Here is a 23,190-nt window from a genome sequence, read left to right on the forward strand (position 1 = left end):
GAAATGGCTTAAGCTGTAGTGACGGTGTCTCGTCTCGTCTCGGCGCGCTGCATCACTGAGCTTTCAGGCCGCGTTGGTCTGGAGCGGAGGAGGATCTAGCTTCGCTATTTTCTCTCAGTGGAGTGCAACATGACCGGCTTCATGTTTGCATGGGAGAAGGTGGAAGTTCAGATATGTCATGCGCGGTAGGTCGGGCACCGACAACCTCCGTAGTTTTCATTTTCTGTGGCAGCAAATAAGCCACCGTCGCTTTCAGTAACACTCGACGAAGGAAGCGAGCCGCGCGGCTCAGACATGGAGTCCTACCCGGAGAGCAGAGACACGAGCCAGAGCTACTTTAACAAGACTGTCGCCTTGCTGACAGTCAACGATGTTTATGAAATCGCCAAACTCATCGGGGCCGAGGTGGAGAGGCTTATCGATGGATACGGTAAAGAGAGCGTCGAGGGTTTGGTGCCAAAAATAGTGAAAGTGCTGGAGCTGCTGGAGAGCTTCGCTTCCAGGAACCACGCTCACATTCAGCGGGAAGAAGAGCTGCTGAAGACCCTCGAGAGCATTCAGATCCAGCAGCAGAAGAAAAAGAAAGACGGCGACGAGGGCCTTGATAAAGAAATACATGTAAGTTGCTTGAATTTAGGTAATATTGTAAACATTGCAATTAACAGTCAACGTAACTGTTAACAGTGAGGCGGCGTTGTGCGCGCGCGCGTGCCTAAACGTTACAACACGTAGTAGCTTTAAGCTACAACTTTGACAAACACTGAAGTTACTAAACACAGAAGTTTTCTTTTTTAAACCACTAAAAATTATAATGTTGCACATATTAAGAATAGGAACTGCATGCTTTTGAAACTATAATGGTAACATTTATTTATTTTGACAGGTTTAAACAAATACACCTCATTACGCGATCTAATTAATTGATATCCTTCCGCCAACCAATGGAGATGTTCAGGGCCGCTGCTGGCTTTTCTGGGGGCTCTCAAATATCGCAGGGGCCCATCTAAACAGCATTATCTTATGATGACTAACCTAGCTTTGTAGTAACACTCAAAATCAAAGTGGGCATTTATATACGGTAAAATGTACAGATCATTTTCTTTTTAAAATTACACTCTACTAAAAGACAACCCACATTTTTCAAAAGGGGTATAATAACTAGAAATAAAAAATAAATAAAAATAAAAAAAATACACTGAAGTGTTTACAAAAATAATGTAAACATTTTATTCTTTAGTTTTTTTTAAATAATTTTTTTATTTTTGTTGAACAATTGCAATAGACAGAACAAAAAAATGCAACAATTATGTACATGCAATGTATATTACAATTCTGAATACAGAATAAACGTGTTACATCCTTAGGAAGATTCTAATTATTAGACATAATCAAAAAAAGGAATAAAAATAAAGAAAATAGAACTAAACATAGAAAAAATAGATAAAATAAAAAGAGAAAATGCGAGAGCAAACTTATGTCATTATTCCAAAAGATTTACAAATGTTAATTGTTTTTTGAGCTTTTGTATTTGTTGAAGCTGAAATTAAGTTTAAACATTGCTGCAGTTCAAGTTTGAACACAAAGAAATCAGTTTTTTTTTATTGGAAAATTTGCTTTTGTGAATATGAAATTTAGCCATAAACAACATGTTTATACAAAAGAAAGCATCACGGAAATTGATTCTTTAGTGATATGTTGTTGTTGTGGAACCCAGAGCCTTTCCTTGTCTCTCTGGCGACTATCGCCAACCAGACAACCACTAAAAGATTTGCGTGCTGGAGGCTGGGGATCATGCTATTTTAGAAGCAACAGTCATGCTTTTCGTTGCATGTCAGCTCTGTCATAATAGGATTCATGAGGTAGTGTAAAAGACCAATTCACGCTGTTGATGCTGTTTTGGGCAAGTTGACCTACTGCTCAGAAAGTTTGCATAATTATATCAAAATTAGCTCCAGTTGTACTCGAGGTGTAATAAAATAGTCATAAAGATCACAAATTGATGGATGGTAAGAGTGGAGAATGTTTCGAGGTGGGTAATGTATCTCATTTTTTCAGTCATGACTTTACTGACTTGTACTTTATTTGTACAGCTTAATGTTGTCTGTACCAACTCGAAGCAAAATTATGTTAACTTTAGGTTTGCATGGCTGTGGGGGATCTTTCCTCTTATTGGGTTATTGGGCACATCTAATTACTTTTATTGCAGCACTTAACAAATCAGACATGTCAACCATACATAAGAGACATGTGCTAAGCATTTAGATGAGTCACTCACTGATCAGATTGAATAGTTTTCTTTGTTCAAAGTGGGTCTGAGATGTTTGTTTAGATCCTTTTTTTTCCAAAACTTTGGTTTCATACAGTTACATTTTTTTTATTGTGTCTTTATATGGTTACTTCTTACATAATTTTTTGTATGCTATTCAGTAGTTGTGTGTCTAACAACAAGACACCATTGCTAAAGTCATCCAGTGTATCCAACGATTTTAAAAATGTGATGGTGGTAGTTTGCTGAAACATCTGGTCCAACTTAGCAACAGACAGAATAGCATAAACATTTTAACCGCCCAGATTTCTCAGTACGTTTGAGCTGTTCTCAGTTAGCATCTCTGATGTAACTCTAATGTCTTTCTCCATTGCTGTTTTACAGGAGTTGCGGGAAAAGGAGCTGCAGTGGAGGAAGAGGTGTGAAGAACTGCAGGTCCAGGTGCAGCAGCTCCAGGAGGAAAAGGAGGGTCTACAAAACAGGCTGAAGGGCAATCATGCACAGGAAGGTACATTCTTTTTCAAATCTTTACATGAAAACTAGCAGGTTGGATTTTTCTCTTTTCTTTGTGAGTAGATTTCTTTTTTTTTTTTCATTTTTATTTGACAAGCTTTTGCTCACTCTGGATAATAGTTCTTGTTTATATGTTTAGATAGATTGTTGTTCCTTGAAGATTTTATGAAATATTAGGGGAAACTCAAGAATATCTAGACTAAGGTGACTTTAAAGTTGCACAGCTCATACTTTAATTTTCAAGAAATTCTTCACAGAAAGGATTCAATGTGCATTATTCTCTGTAATCTCCTCAAGCTTTGTAATATTATGCAGACATTTCAATCTCAATTCTCACTTTTGTAGCATAATTTTAAAAACCAGTCAGCAGATAATGTCAGGTTCTAACTGTGTAAACAGAAACAAAAACAGTAATGAGCCTGAAAACACTTTATTAGCAACATGAAGGACACATTAAGGTACCAGTGAAGATCTCCAGATGTGGCTCTTGGATTTGGACAGGTCTGGGCTCCCTGGAAAGTTTAAGACCTGGATCAATCAACATGGCATTGTCTGCTGTTGTCGCTGCTTGCCTATAAAGTCCTGATTACCTTTATGGAGGGCTTTGAGAAGAAGATGTTCCAGGTTCCACACAGGTGGAAGGACCTTAGAAGCATTGCACTCTTTGGGTACAAACCCAAACTGCTGCTTCTGTTTTGCAATCAGTTCTGCTCTACAAAGACTCTGCCAACACCAAGGTCTCCTCAGCAGGCGTTGAGGTTAGAACAGGACTGTAGTGGGTAATAAAAGATGCCATCTGGACTGGTATCAATTACAGCATGGGGTAACGCTCCTTCAAGAGTACTACTACCTTGGTAAGGATAGGTGTTAAGCCTCTACTCCTAAAGAGCACACTTGTAACAGCAAGAGACCCGGAACTACTGATTCCCAGACAACAGTGCAGCAACAACACTCTTTTTTGATGTTGAGGTCAAGCAAGCAGTGGGTGCAACTTAAGCTAACTGCAAAGAATGGATGGAGGAATTTCAAGAATAGAAGTATGATGAGCTGGTTGCTAAGTGTCAGAGAGAGGAGTGGAAGGCTTGCTGCAAGTGGGCTTGAAGGACTTTTTTAGGCCAGCAGGTCCTTGGACTCCTAAGGATCTGCAGACTGCACAGATGAGGAGCCATGAAAAACATAGTTAAGTGGCTCGACGCTGACTCTGGTTGAGGACGGTTGCGTGTGGCTTAGTGCACTACCTGGGCACAAGTCGGGGGTCTGGTCATCCCTGGCTGGGTCACCCGGGCAAATCACCATGTGACCTGTGTGTGATATGTCCAGGTTGCACCACAGGTCTATCAGCACTCAGTCTATCTTAGTGCTGACCAACGGTCGTGTATTTTACCCCAGGAATTTAGGTATATGTAAATATTTCAAATGTGTAGAGAGTAGAGACAGTCACCGTGTTTGTTCAAACATTGGATGGAAGTTAAATCCTTCAAACTGGTCCATTAAGGTTTAGGTTCTTACAGTTGTTCTAACACTGTTCCTATGTTTTCAGTGTTGAGAGAAGGTCCAGAAACCCCCTGAAAGTCCATATCATGTTACCAAACATCTCTATAGCATCTTTATTTCCCTAGATGATGATTAAATATTGCTTGGTTAGTAAAACAAATCATGTGAACTGTTGGAAAAAGGGTTCTCATTGCAACGAAATCTCAAAAGGCTGATGATGCACTCAAACAGAGAAGTGAAACAGAAAGGACTTCTTGTGTGGGGTTATATTCCAATCAATAAACTCAGGGCAGATGAGTGAGTGAATATGCTGACACTGTATGACCACAAGTTTTTATTTCATTTTGTTCTGACTGTTATCCGTGCTGGTTTGGTGTTTGCTTAGGCTGAAGCAGCCAGTTCACCTTCAGTTTATCCATCACACTACACAAAGGAAATAAACGCAAAGGTATTTGAGAAATGCTTGACAAACATTTTTTGAAAAGATTTCTGGAATCCTAAAAAATCCAGTTAGAACAGTCTCGACCGCCTCTTTAAAAACATTTTCCCTCCTTTCTGGAGATTATCTTGATTTCCTTTGACAGGGTGGCTTCAGTCTTCTGTCATATGTGTCTAAATTTTGCCCTGATTTACTGTAAAAAAAAAAAAAGGGAGTTCTTTTTAAGCATTGAAACAATTACATTATAAATTTGTGTAACATAGAAAAAATGAACCTAGCTGCTAATAAGAGACATACCATATTTATGGAGTGTAAGTCGTGTTTTTTTTTTTTTTCATAGTTCAGGGTCCAGAATTGCGACTTATACTGAGGAGTAACTTTTTTGTGTTTTTTACCCCAAACATAAATATATTGGTTATTTTTCCATTTACACCCAGTTGCCCTTAGTGGTTGTTTACCAATATCAACCGCTAAAGGACAACTGTAAGTATGTGTCAATACTTGCTACTGACAGCAGCGCAGAAGAAGAAGCACCAACCAAAACAAACATGGAGGATCATTTTTGGATCAGGATTTAACATCGAATTTGATGCACGTTGAAAAATAAAGAGGCAGCAGACGGGAATTTGACGCATAAATCCTGTTGGGTGTAAATGTAGCATTATTGCCGCTTGGCGGATTTGTTCAGAAGCATTTCTCCCAAAGGTGCGAATTATACTCCGGAAAATATGGTAATTACTTTGTGTGATATGAGCAAAACATCATCATGTTTAGCACACCTTTTTATGTTAAACATTTAGTGATCCTTTTATCAGAGGGTGGGACTTTGTTTGTTGTATGGCCCAAAATGTACAAGTTTGACTTTGACTTTAACTTTGTGACCATGCTGACCTGAAGTCATGTTGGAAAGTTTGTGCGTTTATGTGTGTGTTTGCCAGATTGGGTTTTTGTGTATTTACGTGTGTGTGTGTGTTTGTCAGATCGTGTTCAGCGGCAGGAGAGGGAGGTGATGTTAAAACTCAAACAAGTGGTGGACAAGCAGAGAGACGAGCTGAGGGCCAAAGTCCAGGAGAACGCCACCATCTCTAAAGAGGTGGAAGCGGTAAGACACAAACACTTGTTTTTTTTAAGCTCTTCATCTGTTCATCAAGGTCTCTTGAAGACAGGGCGTGTTTTACCCTCAGGGAAAGTGGGCAGATTTCACATGAGTTGGGACACTAACTGCAGAAACACCCTTGTGCTCTACAAAGATTGTTCGCTTGTGTCTGTTTATGTGTTAAGGCATGTCTGTCACATGGTATAAGGAGCACCCACAGCTGGGTGTGTTTGTTAATGCTTAGCTTTTTGCTCCTATTTCTCTGACATACAACAACAAAGGTCTAACACAGGTGCAAATAATCCAGATTAAGATTGAATTTCTCTGTTTTTTCCAATCCTTTACAACTTTATTTGTTTTGTGTATGTTTAGGTTCTGTACATGCCTTAAATTCATTTGTCATTCCCCTGTTATCATCACATAAAGCCACATTGATTTCATCTGTGTTTCCAACAAACAAAAAAAAAACCTTATGGAGTCTCCCTGTGCCTGTGCCAATGGTCAATAACTCGCATTCATCTGTGTTTGTGGTGCAGCTTCAAGAACAGCTGGAGCGCTTCATGAAAATGAACGGAGAGCTCCGACACAAGCAGAACGTGCTGCAGGCGCAGCTGACAAGTGCGGTGGAGAGGAAGACCGACATGGAGGCTGACCTGAAGGAGAAACACAAAGTGATAGAGAAACTCCAGGCACAGCTGAATAACACAAACAGCATCACATCTGTAAGCACTAACACATCATGTCAAAGTTTACAGCTTATGTTCTTGTACAAATGGAGATTAGTGTGTTGATTTTATAAAGGATGGATTCTGTCAGCTGTGTAACAAAATAAAATTAAAGTTACAATTAATTAGAATTATAATAAGCCAAATTACAATTTGACTTCATGGTCTCAAAACGTAAAAAAATAATCTTCATTGAAAACAGTTCGTATGCTGCAAAATAAAACTTTTTTTTTTGGGTAGAACAAGTTAAGAATATAAATTCTAACACTAAGCATTAATGAACGTATCCGCTTTGAAACAGTCGGTCACATCAAATCCCCTTTTTTCCTCATCCTGAAGGTCAGTTTAAACTTAAATCTGAAATTTTGACCATGTCTTCATGCTAAATGCATTTAGCTTCTGTAGTCTGGTGAGGTATTTACCAAACTAACAAACATTCTAAAAAAAAATGTTGGTAAATGTGTTTGATCACAAATGAATTCTCTATATTTTTGTACAATAGTACCAAATCACACTTGACATAATTTGCATTAAAAAATGACTTAATGGAGGGAACATGTGGATATCGAGCTGCCCCGTGGGATCACATGCATCAATCAAAACAGAATAGAAAAAAATCAAAGTAGCTAAAGTTCAAACATTTTCCGTTTGTTGAAGCTCATAAATTGAATTAAGGGGCCTATACCATGTTTTTCTTAAGCCTTTCAGGGTAAACTATATCCATATATATAATAATTACCTTTGGCCCACTGAAGAACACCTTTTTTTCAAAGCTCATTTTTCTTCCTGGAAGTAAGACAACTGGATCTCTGAGGCACTGCCTTTCTCTCCTTGTGGTTGCCGCCCATTTCATGACATCATCCTAGAGCAGTGTTTTTCAACCAGTGTGCCGCGGCACACTAGTGTGCCGTGGGAGATGGTCAAGTGTGCCGTGGAAAATTGCCCTCATTAACTGATCTAAAAACATTAACCATCTCCAGGAAATCAGCTTTTTGTTCATCCAAACAGGTCCTGATAAAACACTGAGTAGTTAGGAATATAAAAGATCATAAAATACTTTTTTCTTTGCGTTTAATTGATTCTATTAAAGACATTTTGATAAGAATGACGGCACCGCAATTTACCTTCAGCTATAACTGTTTTCTGAAAAGTCCCGCAGCTTTTACTGTCTCCACGACTCCACCAATCATTCTTGAAGGCTTAATCACATGTCATCAGTCTGACCAATCAGAAGTGGTTAAAGTCTAAACTTCCTTGTTCCAATTTAGCTCATAACTCACTCATTTCCAACAAAAACACCAGCTAAAGCTCGTCTTTAGCGGTGTAGCTTTCCACAGAATCCGGTATCAGACTGGAACAAGTGAACAAAACCATGAAACTCAGAGACGCAAGTGTTTCTGCCGTTTTCTCGCCGTATTCACACTACATCTCCCATGATGCATTGGCTTAAAGGGACAGCGCCTTAGCGTACAATGAGTCGTCCTTGTTACACGGATTGAAACCACAACGAACATACAGTTTGTATGTAACTTAACTTTTATTACATCTTTTAGAAAAAACATCTGCAACTTCCTGCTTTTTCTGCCACAATTATCACAAAAATGCACGTCAGATTGCCGGGGGGGGGGGGGGGGGGGGGGGGGGCTGTAGATCAAAACAGACTATGAGTTTCTGCTTTTTGGGGGGGGGGGGGGGGGGTGCTGGTGTGCCGCGGGATTTTTGTCAAGGTTAAAGTGTGCCGTGGCTCAAAAAAGGTTGAAAAACACTGTCCTAGAGCAATGAATGAGCCAAAAGCATACCTTTTTCAAAGTTATTGTTAATGGTTTTGAAGTTCTTAGAAATATTGATGGTATTTTGTTGTGATGTATCCAATCCTATTGCGGTATGCATGACATTACACAAATGCCTTTGGTTTCAAACAAACACAGATGTTTTCCTTGAGCAATGTTGTTATGAAAGCACTCTTTTGAGTTCATGCCAAATTATGTTAAAAAGGTTATTTGACCTGCTGTTGGTGAATAAAATTAAATTTGAGATATATTGGAAATGTTTTAGTATTTTTTTTCTTGTATTTATTTGGCACAGTTGTTAAGGAGAACATTTGGAATTGGCACTTCATGTCATAAAGGTCGCTGACCCCTGATGTAGACCCTTCAAATGATGATGCAACACAAACGTAGGAAATCTAAAAGCACTCAGACTCTAAAAAAATAGTTTATTTCTGATTTAAAAAAAAAAAATCATAATTTTTTAAAACCTTTTATCTGAAAGTTATTATGAATATGTCTCTTTTACAGACTGTAGATGTTGTTTAGTCTGGCTTCCATTGCAAGTAAAACTGATTCCAGTTTAACTTTATTTTAACCTTTTTGACCCATTCATAACTTGGATGTTTTTATGACTTTTATCATTTTTATGTCGTCATCAGAGACAGATATTAAAATTCTGTGCTGGAGGAAAGGACAACAACTTTAGAATTACCACAAAGTTGCAAAAAATAAAGAAATTTAGCAGAAAATTCAAATTTATTATTGAGCTTGCAGGGTGAACTGACTGGTGGGATTTTTGGTTTCGTTGAGCTTTTTAGATTAGAGCCCATACCTTTACCGGAGATAGGGCCTGTCTTATTTTTAAAAAGTCTGTACTAAAGTGTGGGATTTCTGGTTGAAAATAAAGATTATATACTCTTCCTTCAGTCCAGTCCAAGTCAAACTCCACAAGAGTCAGCCAGAAAGTCAAAGGGCGACACCAAAGACCCGGAGCAGCCGTGTTTCACCAAGAAGGAGCTGCGGGACATTATTTTTGAGAGGAATGAGTTGAAAACCAACCTCTTCCTGGTGCAAGAAGAGCTGAACTACTATCAAAGGTAGGTTTGTCTATCCTGTGACTTTTGTGCCATTTTAGGTTACAACTTTTATTCTCTAAGCTTGGGAATGTCTGAGTTGTGTTGTTTATCTGAATAAAAATGATGTGTTGCACAACGTTTATAGGGAAATACTGAACGAGGAGAGGTGTCCAGGTTTCCTTTTGGAAGCGGTTCGCTCCAAAATCAAAAAGAGGAGGAGGCTGATCAAGGCCAAGATGCTGGGGATTCCCGTGAGCTCGTGCAGCAGCAGGTGCAGCATTTGTCTCGCCTTTGCTAAATTGTTTAGCGTGTTAAAATGGGATTCAGGAGGTGATGAGTGCATGCTTGTTTCTCTACAGCGATGAGGAGGACAAGAGCTCCTCGTCTGGGCAGACAGAAGTGGACGGCCCGGCAGAAATGAGCGACAAACCAGCAGAATCGCGCATTAGGAGTCTGTGAGTTCCCCTTCACAGCTGCACTTCTCTGCTCAGAGGGGACACATTCAGCCACTCATTGAAAAGCTTTTTTTGGTTTTAAGTAATTAGAACAGTTAACCTAATTTTATCAAATTAAAGATACTTTTACTGTACATAAACGCAAAAAGAATCCATCTTAGAAAAACATAGTTGAAGCAACAGTTTAGCTTTATTACACCTCTCAGTTACACCAGTCAAGGCCTGAAATAAAGCAGAAACAAAGCAGCATCTGTCTCGCTCTACTAATTCCATCACTCAGCTGCCGTCTGTCGATCCTCGTCTATATTTAGCTGTAATCCCTGACTGCACATCTGACCTCCGGGCTGTCTCTTTCACTTTGTCGGCTGCAGCTTCGGCTTCCTAACGCTGTCCGGCGGCAGCAGCAGGAGTCCCACCCACATCAGCAACTCGGCCTCCAGCTGGGAGATCATTGGAGACTCAGAGGGCGGTGAAGAGCAGCGACAATCATCTTGATCTGCTAGTGAGGACACCGTTTAGCCTTCTCACCTCAAGCCTGTGAGAGAACATCTGGAGCTGTTTGAAGGGAGATGTGGATGAAACTGCACAATAGCACAGCAGCAGAGTGAAAGCAGGGAACACGAAGTACAGGAAAAACCCCTCAGCTGTTTCCCCTTTAAAAATCTTCCTCTTAGCTTCACTCTTGTTAAAAAAAGAGAAGCACTGTTCACGGTACGTTTATGTCAGTATAAAGAGGGACACTTGACTTTGTTTTCAAGTATTAAAATGACAACCATCTATATTTTTCTATGATAAAAACATTTATTTCTTTGGTTTTAAGAAATCAACTGTTATGCAAATACATTAAGTATATATATATATATATATATATATATTTATAAACATCCTCAAATCATTTATGCAAAATCCAAAGACTATAGAAATTTAGTCCTATTTTTGAAATGAAACTGCTGGCTCTTTTTGCAACTATGAATATAAATCATTACATTTTATTTTTTTAATGACTTGTTTTGTCTTAAAAACAAAAACATCAAGGGTTTAGTGTTTTTCTTTCACAACACTTCTGAGAAAAAGGTTAAAGGTTTAGGTATAGAATTTGACGACACTTTGTTTTCCAAAAAATTCCTATGAAAAGTATCAAGAGGCTTAAAATTTAAAAATATATTTTCCTTGTAACTGGTTTGATCAGAGAGTTTATTGTTATTCACAAAATTAATTTAAAGCTGTCTTCTATATTTTTTTAAAAGGGAAACCTAAAAACTCAATGCAGCAAGAAGCGTTTATTTAATCAAATATATCTCTGATCCAAAATCTAAATGAACATTTAAATAATTACCGTGTTCACATTTTTTCTTTTTTATGAACAGTTTAATGAAAGCTGAAAAAATATATCTGAAAATACTAAAACATGTCAACTTTAAACCCTGTTGTTTATCTTTATTAGTACTACTGTCAACAAAAAAAACGTTTCTGTTTAACTGCACAGTGATGTACATTAGATGAATGAACAAAATGTTGAAAATTTCTGGAGCACAAAAGGTTCACTTAAAATCTCATTCCAATCATGTTTTGATCTGTCGGAAAAGTGTTTTCAGTGGTTTTTAAATGATGATTATGCTATTATGGATCCGAGAGGGGATCCTGGTTAAAATGTGTTCCAGATTATCGGGGGGAAACCATCTCTGGTTCACTCAAAGCGAACCACATGTGTCCGGTCTGAATACACACTGTCACAACTGAGAGCTTTTTCAAACAGAATTTTTTCATCTGCTCCTGATTCACCTGATTTATATTTGTCCTCCATCATGAGAAGAATGCTACGATAACATGTGAAAAACCTCCAAAACACTATTTTCATTGGAGTGGGACTTTAAAAACGAAAACATTTTACGTAAACTTTTTGTGCTATTAAAAATTTTAAAGTTACGTTTATCCATCCACTATAGAAGTAATTAAAAGCCGAAATGTTGGTTTAGTATTTTTATTTTTTTAATTTTTTTACCTTATATATAAAGGATTTGTAAGAAAAAAAGCATTGACTTCAAACAGGATGTTCCACGTTGCACCTTTGTTCCACAAGAGGGCAGACTTCTGTTTTCATTTTAACTCAGGATATTTAGTTTCAAACACCCAGGTCTCTGTCTGAGAATTATAAATCTGTATGTTTTCTAAATGATGACAAGCACTTTTTTAAAAACTTGCTACAGCAGTGCAAGGTTTGCCTTAAATCTGTATCTCAAATATTGTAAAAAAATAAAAAAGCCAAATCATTCCCCGGTGGTGTTATACATGTTTGCCAAACTGGCTGTTATTCTGCTCCTCCAGCTTCAACTTAGTGAGAAGAAACCACTTTTCCTGACTCCTCATGGAAATGTCAAATCATAGCACTAGTAGTTTAAGTTATTGTCAACTTGACTAACTGTAAACCGGGCGATCTTCTTAAATGTGTGTTTGCTGTACATTTTATTAATGTCTCTAATAAAACATGTAAGATTTATTTCCAGCTTAATAAAATGTCTCACAAAACCAGTCTGATGCAGATCTTCTGTCATATTGAGGTTTTAATAAACACTGAGAATGCAAAAAAAAACCTTGTTGGCGTTTCCCTTATTTAAGGAAAAAAGGAAAATATTTTCCCTTTTGGAGATGCAATCATGTTCCTTTTTGTTTTTGCCTTTCTCCGTTTGTATAGAGTGGTGAAAGATGTCTTCATTTCCCATATGACTTTCAGCCACAAATACGGGGAAAGTCTGAACACCCGAGGTGGTGTATTTGCACCGCCTATGTGTGCGTCGTGACTTTTTTCACGTTAGTGTGTGCGTGTCCATCTTTAAAAAGCTCCGTGTCTGGCTGAATAGAAGGAAGTGGCTCTGACTTCCCCAGGAAATGAGAGAGGAAACCCGAAGTTCTGACCCCTCTGGGTGCACCGGAGCCACAAGACGACTCACCGGACAGAGGGAGGGAGGGAGGGCAGGGTGGAGTTTGGACAAAGCAGAGATACTGCTTCTCATTGTGCCTCATTCAGAAACTGGAAGGGGTTGAGGCAACAAGTGAATTTAGAACCCAGGAAAACAGAAACGTTTGGTCTCAGATTTTTGGTACAAGCCTTTTCTGGAAGATGACCTTGATCCGAGCTCTGGCTGCTCTGCTCTGCTGCTGCTGGTCCTCGGCACTCATGTTGGATCCTGGTGGGAAGAACGTCTGTGAAGATGTCAGGTTTGTGTTATTTCTGCAATAACTCACACCTTTCAGCTCTTTTTTGTTCTCTGTTGAGAACAAAAGGATTCCTTGGGCCTCCTGAGGAAAAAGCGCATTGAAGCTTATAGCAAAGTTTTTACTTCAATAGGACAATCAAGATTCACATTTATTTGTGCTTATTTGAGTGCTTTATGATTTTTTATGTTTTAAAGCAAGGGTACATTTAAAAAAGGAGCTGAAATCAAATAAAACAAAGTTTAGTGATTCTATGCCAATCTAAATTTACATAAAGCGTTTGCTTCATATTCTTAATAACGTGTTCAGTTTCCTTTTGTCATTTTACAAATTTTTAAGGATTGCTTAATTATGTCAAATGTTTTAAGGGACCCGTCCAAACACGTGTGTTGCACTGGATGGCGTCAACAGGGAAAAGAGTGCACTATACGTGAGTTCAAGCATACAAGTTTCTGAATTTGTGACTATCCAGCCTTGATTTCTTTTGTTTTTACTGAGTTAAATGCTACCGTTCGTGTGTGTGCAGCTGTCTGCGAGGGGGAGCAGGCCTGTCTGAAGAATGAGATCTGTTTATTTCCTGGAGTTTGTCGTTGTCCAGCTGGCTTCTATGGAGCTCAGTGCAAAACACGTACGTTGCAACAAACAGCAGCTCAAATAATCCTCTTTACTATTGGTTTGATTGAAAAACTCACCCACAAGAACTTACTCAAAAAAAGAAATCAATAAATAGGACAGGTCACTTACATCTACAGGTCCTGAATATAAAGACCCACTCTGATGAAAATGGTGTTTTTGGTGTTTTTAACATGTTCTTGAGGCATTTTTCTCGTGATGGAGGACATATGGAAAATAAATTAGACCCAAGCCACAGTCTCCCTGCTCTGCTCCATTTTGATGCATCCACTTGCAGACAAATAGTCCCTACATCTTCATTTTCCTCATCTGAGCTGGCATTTGGATCAATACCGTGTGGCTGGATAGTTCCAAAATTGCTCGCCATTTTTGTTGCACCGCTAATATTAGGTTGGGGTTGTGAGGGGCTGTAGGCTAGTAGGAGAGCATGTAAAAGATGGATGATGGGAAGCGGGTGTTGGCTTACTCCTTGCCAACAGTCCCACCCACAACTGCAGAATTATGTCTTAGGCTAAAAACGGCATAATCAAAATAAAAGATCTCTGGAAACCCTTTTACAACAGATCAAAAGACCAACAGAGTGGGACTTTAAAACCATACTTTCCAGAGCTAAATTATAAAATCCAAGTTAGAACTCCCAAAGAGGACAGACAATTTAGTAATACTCTTAAAAGGACTAATTCTTTCTTACGTGTCTCCGGTTGAATGAAGAAAAAAGAGCTGCGATAAATCTAAAGAGATAGATCACAATTTCAGTCTGTAAATCGGATTTGAAGGTTAACTGAGAATGTCTGCCATTTGGTTTTAAGAACGACACTAACTTTGAAAATGCTTTGAACTAGTTTTTTTTGTTCCACCAGGCTGTCCTGGTGAGTTTTGGTCTTCAGACTGTCGTCAGGTGTGTCAGTGCTTCCCAAACGGCCGCTGTCATCCCAACACTGGCGTGTGCATTTGCAATCCAACCCGTTGGGGACCGCTCTGCCAAAATGTCTGCAAGTGCACTCGCAACGGCTACTGCCACCCCGTGGATGGGAACTGCACCTGTGATGCAGGCTGGTGGACTTCAACGTGCTTCAAACCATGCCAGTGTACCGCTGATGGATCTGAAGGCCTCAGCTGTGATCAGCTCACAGGCCAGTGTCACTGCCGCAGTGGATTCTGGGGGATGAAATGTCCCTTCAGGTGCAACTGCAACCAGTCTCCATGTGATCAGTGGACTGGTGAGTGTAAGTGTGAAGCAGGGTCGTGGGGACCCAGCTGTGACAGGAAGTGTAACTGTGACCTCACACACAGCCGCTGTGACCCTTCCACCGGTCAGTGCCTGTGCCACCCCGGGTACCAGGGCCTGTCATGCAATCAGCCCTGTGGACCTGGGAGGTATGGCAGTGGGTGTAAAATGAGGTAAGGTGTGGTGACAGGTGAACATGTGTTTTGGAGTGTTTTGACTCAATCTTTCAATCTCCTGCCTTCAGCTGTGGGTACTGTCAGGACAAAAAGCCATGCTCTGCCATGGACGGCACATGCATCGCCTGCGAGCCTGGCTGGAATGGTACGCGGTGTGACCACCCCTGCCCTCCTGGTTTTCATGGTTATGGCTGCCAAGAAAGGTGTCCACGATGCAGAAATAATGAACCCTGTGATAAAAGAACTGGGAATTGTGGGAAGTGTGACCCTGGATGGACTGGAGCCAGGTGGGTATGCAAATTTAGGTAAAGACAGAGATGAACTCTGAGGAGAGTTTAGGGTCAGACGGGAATCTGTTCTTCTATGATCGACCTCCTGACCTCCTTCTCAATCCTTGTCCAGGTGTGACAGGATCTGCCCAGACAAGACGTATGGAGACTCCTGCAGTTTCCTGTGTGGCCTTTGTGTCCACGGTACCTGCCATCATGTGACAGGAAGATGTGTCTGTCAACCAGGCTTTCAGGGGGAGAGGTGAGCTACTGGGAGGAGATGTTAATCCCTGCAGTGCTTTTACACGGACTCTCGTCCAATTTTATATTTGTTCTCATCACAGTTATGCAACAGTTTGTCTAACCCTTAAACACGTGTGCCCTTTTTTTAAGGACATTTATTAGCTATTTGAATATCCTCCTTAATCCTTGTTCTCATGTAGTGAGCGGCGAGCGCTCTCGCCTCGTAGCAGAAGGACCCGGTTCGAATCCCGACTTGCAACCTTTCTGCATGGAGTTTGTATGTTCTCCACGTGCATGCGGAGTGAGTGCTCGGTTTTCTCCTAGCACTCCGGCTTCCTCCCACTGCCCAAAAACATGCTTCCACAGGTTGATCGGTTACTCTAAATTGTCTGTTAAGTTTAGATATGAGTGTGTTTGGTTGTGTGTTGCCCTGTGATGGACTGGCGACCTTTCCAGGGTCCACCCTACCCCCTGTCCAACAGTGGCTGGATAAACTCCAGTGACCCCATGACCCTGAAAGGGATCAAGCAGTTTTAGAAAATGGATGAATGTTAATGTTGTGATTCATTTTCCTTTCCAGTTGTAACAGTAGCTGCAGTCCCTTGAAGTTTGGACTCAACTGTTCCTCTGTTTGTGAATGTGAGGAGGGAGTCCACTGCCATCCCATCACTGGAGCCTGCCCCAACAGTAGGTCTAATCATCACTTCATTCTGCCATCTGCGTGCATTGATTTGTGCACCCATGAGATGAAATGACTTGTCATTCTCCGTGGTTGGTCAGGTAGTCGAAGTGCTGTCCTCGCAGGCGTCTTGGTTCCTTTGCTGCTGCTGCTTCTTGCTGTTCTCTGCTGCTGTTTGTGTTGTGGAGGAGGTCCTGCTGTGGGCAAAGACAGGTCTGATTTTTTTGTACATCAAATGTGAAAGAACGATAATAACCCTGTGGAAGACTTCTAATTCCAGTACTACATTCACCAAATCACAACAAAACCCACCTAAGCTTAATATCTAACTTTCATGTTTAACCCATTTTAAAAAAAAGCTTTTCTGTTTCATGTACAACTGTTGAATTGCAGTGAGGCTGTGGCCGATGGAGGATGGGTGGTTCGCATGAAATATCACGTCTACAGTGTCCTGGCAAACATTGGTGCTGCCCTACCGTGTGCCTCCAACTGGTCCTCTGGACTGCCGCGGGTCACTGGTCAGTACACCTCAGGGTTTTACAGCATGATTTCTTCAAGAACATGTAAAAGCATGAGCCACATATTCTAGCACACTTGACTCGTTCTTCAGGAGATCGGCTCCTTTAAGTCTCCACTATCTCTTAAAGGTGAATCATAAACTCAGCATGGGTCGAGTCAGCTGCTGAAGGAAACTCAAAGTTCATGTACTCGGCTGTTTATCAGCCGCTTTTCACTTTAACACTTAAATCACCTTAGGTATAAAAAATATGTCTTAGAAATAAGGTGAGCAGTGTTTTACAATTAATTATCTTGGACTTTGTGTGCACAGTGTCTCATCATGACCCGGAGCTGACTTTTAACCATAGCTTCATTGAACCTCCTTCATCAAACTGGATGACCGAGGGGTCGTCCTTTGAAAGTGATGAAGAGGAGGGAGAAGCTCTCTACTGTGTCCCACCAAGAGAAGGTAGAAATGCTATTACCTGAATTGATATTTTTCAACAGGAAGTAAAACCTCTACTTTTCTCAATCTCTGTTTCTGTCAGACATCCCAGCTGTGGCGGGCGGTGAGTTCCAGGAGATGAGCTCCAAGTGTAACATGTTCTTGGACCCATCAGGGTTCAGCACAGAGGACATCTCCTCCTCCTTCAACATCCCCCGCACCTCCAGCATCGCCAAGTCCAAACGCCCATCCGTCTCCTTCGCGGAAGGCACCCGCTTCAGCCCTAAAGAGAGGCGGGGTTCTGGTCAGGACCCTGGCGCTCTTCCTCGTAGCAAAGCAAAGTCACCCTGGGGGGCTCTGATGCTTTCTACCCTCCAGGGGAGCTCAGCTCAAACTGGAGAGGAGGATGAGGAGAGGGAAGGTGGTGTGGACGTGCAACTTTCCAACAATCAGGAGTCCAGCCGTGAGGCAGTGGACCAGGAAGTAGACAGAACCCCATCTCAAGCCTGTCTGCAGGTTCCTGGGCCATCAGGGCGAAGAAGAACTATGTCCAACACTGCTGCCCAAAAAGAGAGTCAGCTGACAACCTCTGCCGTGGAGGATGCTTCCTCCCAGAAGGTCACCACAGTGTATGTGACTCTGGGTAAGGCTGGCAAGATCCTATCAAAGACAGAATCTGGCTCTGAGGGCCGTGTTCAGGCCATGCTCCGAAGACTCGGCAGCATTCAGAGACACAGAGAGCAGGAGTCTGGCAAGCCCAAGTCAAAGGTGGTTGAAGGCATCACTAAACCACCCAGAAGGAAGCTAGGAGCTCGGGTAACTCTGTGGGAGCAGAGAGGGCCGCCTGCAGGGGGGGTTGGCATAGTTCAGGAAGCCAGGGGGATGCAGTCGTCTTCTGACTCTGCTGACACTCCAGGAACTGATCACTCTCCACCAGCAGGGGGAGAAACTCCACCATCTGTTTTGAAGGTGGTGGCAGAGGTGGCACAAGCTGACTCCAGGTCAGATCCTAGAACTGAGGAGGACTTAGAGTGGGGAGGAGAAGCAAGCGGGACACAAACTGAGAGCAGCTACCAAACCGTGGGACCAGCAGGTAACCCCACTGAGATCACCAACATGAAAGGCGCAGTTTTCCATGTGGACTATGAACCCTGCTATGAAAACATCTTCATGAAGCAGTCATAACATCTGGGAGAAAAATATCAGCAGATCCAACTGAGAAACTATTCTTCCTGTTCTGACATTGAAATTATGCAGGAAGGAGAAAACTACTGGTAAACTAAAAATATCAATTTTTTATGAAAGTTAATAATGTGAATAATGTTGCATTTATTTTACAATACATACTAAAATACTAAAGAAATTCTGGCTTAAAGATAAAAATAAGAAAGAGAACCTAACAGTATGAGGCACTGTAAAATGTATTTCAGTGACACATGGCACAAGCTTTTATTTTGGAGACAATCATCCTCTGACTTTAGTGGAGAAGACACATGCACCATGTGACGGTCCTGGGTTTGGTAGGTCTTTGTCCTGGTAAAATAATTTTTTGATGTACTTTCTCAATGTATGTGTACCTTTTTTTTCTATCCATTACTAGAACATGTACCTCCTGACACCAGACAACACTACTGTTAAAAAACAAAACTACAATTCTGGTCTTTGTTTAGTCATCAATTGTTTTTTTATTCACTATGTTAATATATATAACAAAAAATGGCTACACAAGAAGTTTGAGAGAATCAGCATTCAGAACTCAAAACAGATAAGGTTTTTAGTGCCAGAAGTGTCCCCCCCCCCCCCCCCCCCCCACTGCTGCTGTGTTTAATGAAGTTGCCCAACTGAGGTTAAAAAGCAGGAGATAACTGCTCAGAAAACCAGCTGCCTGAACTTTGATTTCTGTTGTTTGCAGACGCTGATGAGGAGCTGCTTTTGTGTTAGTAGAAACATGTTTGGCCTTCTTTGTAGAGCACTACATTGTTGAAAAAAATGACAGACAAATAAAAAAACTCGACTACTTCCTCTCCAGTTCAGGGGTGTCTGAACAGCCCAGCCAGTATTTGGCAATGGATCTGGGGTACGGCGGCATGGCAGGATCAACTCTTTTAGTGCTGAGGTCGACTCGGAAGTATTTATCTGGAGAAGACAAATCAGGCAGTTACTAATGTACAGTTGTCCACACATCAATATACTAGTGGGTTAAAACCTTTGGTTTTTTTACTGGATTTGCCTGTTTGTCATGTGAATGGATGTGCAACATGTGAACTGAATTACTATAATGAGTCTGCTGTGGTGAGACGGAGGAAGCTGAATGATCACATTAGCTGCTGTTTTCTCTTGCAGCCATTCTGACCTTTACAGTTTCAAAAGTCAGCTTCTTCATTAGACTGTCTGAGCTAGTTTTTTCTTTTGAAATAATTTTGTGTTGATAGCGGAGCCTTTTAGCTTGATACTTCAGGTAAGTCGAGCATTTCATGGTTCTAGCACACATTTGGCATGGATGTATAAGCCCATTCGCCACAAGAAAAATCCAAATTGGCGACCTTTTGTAAAGATTGCAGCCATACACTAAATTGTTACAAAACTATTCAATGTGTGTTTGCACCAGTCTCAACAATATGGGTTGTTCATGCACAAAATGTAGTGTTTAAGCTTGAGGAGTACCTACACAATACTATTAAATGAACATTAAATATATGTTATAAATATTTTGAAATCTTTGATTTTCTTGTGGCTAACATGCTTTTCAGAAAGAGGGGATACTAAAGTACATCCGTGCCAAATTTGGTGCCTGTACCACAAAACGCACAATTATTTTAATGACCAGCTCCATTAAATTGAGAGCCCGCTGATCTCTTCACTGACTCCAGTTACTGAGTCTTTATCCTTAAGTCAGAAAGGGTTGATAATCTTTCGTTTTCTTCCTATCTTGTTTAATTTATTTCTTAAATACAGGCACTCAGATAGAGATAGATCTCATTTTTGTCGATTTCTAAATGCAATATTTTTGTTTTAGGTCTTTTCACATCTTAGACTAATCCTACCCACCTCCTTTAAAGAAGTAGACGTTCTGGATGGGCATGTCTGTTCGGAAGAATCTGTCGTCTCTGGAGTCGTAGTTGCCTCTGTTGTTCTGGTTATAGACATCCCTGCGCCTGTCCTGGTCCCAGTCCTGATCCCAACGTCTGTCCCAGTCTCGTCCAAACCTCTCTTCCATTTCCATTCTTCTCTCTGCCAGTCTCAAACCCAGCTCCATCCCCCTCTCAGCAAACCCCTGACCCATGTTTATACCCCTCTCAGACATGGACCCCCAATTTGGTGAACGGTTTGACCTCCTCCGCCCCCATTGCCACCCATTCTGCTGGTACTGCCGGCCCCACTGCTGCCCCTGCTGTCGACCCCACTGCTGGTCTGGCTGGTAATTGTAGCGTCGTGGTATCAACCCCCGGGGGGTCACATAGATTCTTCCGGCCATGGCAGCATCTACTGGAGACTTGAGGCCTTTCCAGTCTTTGTTAATGAAGTGGTGCTTATCATGGTGTTGGGGCACTGGTGGAGACAGAAGTTAAAATGCATCCCTTGCTTCATTTCCAAACACACTCGTTTACATCTCCACTACTTACAGTCTGAGAAGAGCTCACTGAAGTACCGCTCAAAGTTGTTGTAGTACATGTCTGTGTAACGTCTGAACAGGGTGGATGGAGAGTGCTCAGAGATGATGGCACACTCCTCGTGAGATGGCTGGTGCAAGAACTCATACATGTAATACTGGTCCCCTGGACAGACCCACAGCATGAAAGTGTAACATGTTGAGACCCCTACTAGACCTAAAAGAATTTATTGACAATGAAAATTCGAGGAACAGGATTCATGGCTTTACCCTTGAAAAAGTAGACCTTCTCTTTCCCGTGGTGATGAGGAGCAGGCAGGGCAAAAGCTGCGTCCACGTGATCTGGAATTTTGTCAAAGCCAACACTAATATCTCGAGGATAATCATCATCCAGCACACCGTTGTCAAACCTCCAGTACTTGTTTCCCTGAATAAACATTTTCAGATAAACAGTAGCACATGTCTTTGGAAGTCACAAAGGTGTCAGACAGGCGGTGTCCTGTGCCCTCACCTTGAAGATGTAGGTCTTCCCCTGACAGTTGATGCGGGTAAAGGCTGCATCAATGGGCCCGCTGATGCCCCACACATCTTTTATTAACTTTGGATAACCAGGAAGCACTGACCTTTGGTTCAGCTCAAAAAAATACTCCCCTGGAAAACGTGCATGGCTATAAGACACACTGAATAAAAACTCTTGAAATCAGTTGAGTTTAGAAGAAAAAAATGTGAATCAGACTCACAAATGGGCCGCTTACCTCTGAAGGCATAGATGGAGCCATTTTTAAGTTGCATAAAGGAGTCAAAGGGCCTGCCGCTGCAGACCTCTGCGTCTGGGTCAGGGGCTTGCGTGGTGGCTGTTTTGGAAGGAACAGTGCTGGTCTCAGTAGTTGCGTTAGTCCCGGGAGCTTTGGTTGTGATGGCCACGTTGTCTGTGTTGGGAGAACGTGTAACTTTTTCATTTATCAGTCGTGAGGATCTGGTCATGTGAAGAGTGGCCTCTGGACGTTGATGAGGACTGTGGTTGGAGTCTGAGTGAGGCCATCGGCTGGGCTTTCGCTCACGACTCGGAACTGTGAAAGGCTGCTTTTCTGATGGTCTTTCGGCGGCTGGAGTGGTGCTTTCAAACACGTAGTCTTCATCCTCTGCAAAGTCAAACGTGTCGCCACGAGCTGAAGAGGACAAAAAGGACTGGAATCAAAATCCTTTTCTGGCTTCATGAGGATCTCAGCATGATTTTGAGGCGAAGAGCGACGCGGTTTCTTACTCATCATACCACAGATGGCCTCAAAGTCAAAGCAGCAGCTTTTGTAATACGTGCACATGGAGTCACACTGGCACTTCCTTTGAGAGTCAAAGCCGTTTTCACAGCGGTCCAAACAAGACTCTTGAGATAGAATCACGCAGTTTACTCACTTTTTCTGTTTATTTGAGAGAAATTTATTTTTTCAATTAAAGAAAATTTAAATTCAGCTACGGTTAACCTGGATTAAATGTTTACCAATTACAAGGAATTATAGTATTCATCATTGGATTATCTTTGGCTTCATAGATTTAATAACGGGAATAAAGATCACTTGGTTAATTACCTCAAAAGTTAGCTTTATTCTAAAGAGATTTCCTTTAATCATGACCATCAATTTAATGTGGCTATAAATGTGTTTAGATGCTGGTTAGATTGTTGTCTTAAGATGATGAAAATGCTACTGAACACATATCAGATTTTATTTCAACTTGATTTTGCTCTGTTGATCAGATTGTAGATGTGAAAAGAAAAGAAAAAATAGCGGAGACAGAAGATTTTGTGTAAATTAATACCCAATTAACTATTCAGTTAATAGCAGAGTTAGTAATTCTGTCTGCAGGATACACAAGATAACATTTCTGACAAGTTTGATTAGTCCCAGTGTTAAAATAATTACACTAAAAAGCCTTAAAGCTTCTAACAGAATTTTGATTGATTTTTGGTTTCATACTCACCGTCTTCTGCAAAAGCTCCGATGAGCAGAGCAGGCAGCAGGACGTCCCACAGCTTCATGTCGCCTCTGTTGTCAGCACACAGACTGAAAGTAATGATGGACCATGCGCTCAGTTATTGGAAACATGTGTCACTCACCCCTCTGCCCTTGTTTACTTTAAACTCATTCTTTTTGAGCCAATAAACACTGAGAGAGAGAGAGAAAACGAGATCAATGAGAAACAAAGTTGAATCTATGGCTTTCATTGCTGACCTCTTCTTTTGGCATGTTTTACAGAACTTGTATATTTTCAAATAACTTTTTTTTGTGTTTGAGCCAAAATAAATATTCTGTTTGAAATTAGCACACTATTTTAATCTTTATGAGATTTTGAATGTAACTTACAAA

At 41.1% G+C, this 23,190-nt stretch overlaps 3 protein-coding genes across 4 annotated transcripts; 2 read left to right on the top strand and 1 right to left on the bottom strand.

Annotated features, from left to right (window-relative positions):
* The first annotated feature begins 32 nt into the window (after positions 1–32).
* Positions 33–12,413, top strand: LOC101172996 (RILP-like protein 1). The gene is made up of 8 exons (XM_023961977.1): positions 33–618; positions 2,651–2,774; positions 5,693–5,814; positions 6,345–6,530; positions 9,230–9,399; positions 9,524–9,649; positions 9,738–9,833; positions 10,205–12,413. Exons 1-8 carry the CDS (start codon positions 295–297, stop codon positions 10,326–10,328), a joined length of 1,272 nt encoding a protein of 423 aa, XP_023817745.1. The 5' UTR covers positions 33–294; the 3' UTR covers positions 10,329–12,413.
* Positions 12,414–12,553: 140 nt separating this feature from the next.
* On the top strand, positions 12,554–19,226 carry scarf1 (scavenger receptor class F member 1). Its single transcript, XM_011482605.3, is given in 14 exon segments — positions 12,554–12,601; positions 12,692–12,735; positions 12,737–12,784; positions 12,786–13,049; positions 13,415–13,476; positions 13,573–13,674; positions 14,540–15,080; positions 15,152–15,370; positions 15,486–15,614; positions 16,176–16,282; positions 16,376–16,487; positions 16,668–16,792; positions 17,104–17,241; positions 17,321–19,226. Coding segments are annotated over 14 exon segments (3,021 nt in total). The 3' UTR covers positions 18,403–19,226.
* On the bottom strand, positions 18,880–22,913 carry LOC101170202 (vitronectin). Of its 2 annotated transcripts, XM_011482606.3 has the most exons (8): positions 22,805–22,913; positions 22,092–22,211; positions 21,583–21,996; positions 21,339–21,478; positions 21,098–21,254; positions 20,841–20,993; positions 20,266–20,766; positions 18,880–19,353 (listed from the first exon to the last, which is right to left on the bottom strand). In XM_011482606.3, exons 1-8 carry the CDS (start codon positions 22,860–22,862, stop codon positions 19,232–19,234), a joined length of 1,665 nt encoding a protein of 554 aa, XP_011480908.1. In that variant the 5' UTR covers positions 22,863–22,913; the 3' UTR covers positions 18,880–19,231. The 2 variants fall into 2 exon arrangements, with proteins under 2 accessions (XP_011480908.1, XP_011480909.1); XM_011482607.3 differs by lacking the exon at positions 22,092–22,211 and having other exon boundaries at positions 18,906–19,353; positions 22,805–22,911.
* Between the last annotated feature and the right edge of the window lie 277 nt (positions 22,914–23,190).

This window comes from Oryzias latipes, chromosome 13 (genome assembly GCF_002234675.1).
Source record: "Oryzias latipes chromosome 13, ASM223467v1".
Taxonomy (NCBI): Eukaryota; Metazoa; Chordata; class Actinopteri; order Beloniformes; family Adrianichthyidae; genus Oryzias; species Oryzias latipes.

What these genes read in the sequence shown, in the direction of transcription:
- LOC101172996 (XM_023961977.1), top strand. Translation starts at nt 295, where the DNA reads ATGGAGTCCTACCCGGAGAGCAGAGACACGAGCCAGAGCTACTTTAAC. An exon ending in GCCTTGATAAAGAAATACAT is followed by an intron (nt 619 to 2,650) that starts GTAAGTTGCTTG and finishes GCTGTTTTACAG; the next exon opens with GAGTTGCGGGAAAAGGAGCT. An exon ending in GTGAGCTCGTGCAGCAGCAG is followed by an intron (nt 9,650 to 9,737) that starts GTGCAGCATTTG and finishes GTTTCTCTACAG; the next exon opens with CGATGAGGAGGACAAGAGCT.
- LOC101170202 (XM_011482606.3), bottom strand. Translation starts at nt 22,862, where the DNA reads ATGAAGCTGTGGGACGTCCTGCTGCCTGCTCTGCTCATCGGAGCTTTT. An exon ending in GAAGGTCTACTTTTTCAAGG is followed by an intron (nt 20,994 to 21,097) that starts GTAAAGCCATGA and finishes GGGTCTGTCCAG; the next exon opens with GGGACCAGTATTACATGTAT. An exon ending in CAGTGAGCTCTTCTCAGACT is followed by an intron (nt 20,767 to 20,840) that starts GTAAGTAGTGGA and finishes TGTCTCCACCAG; the next exon opens with TGCCCCAACACCATGATAAG.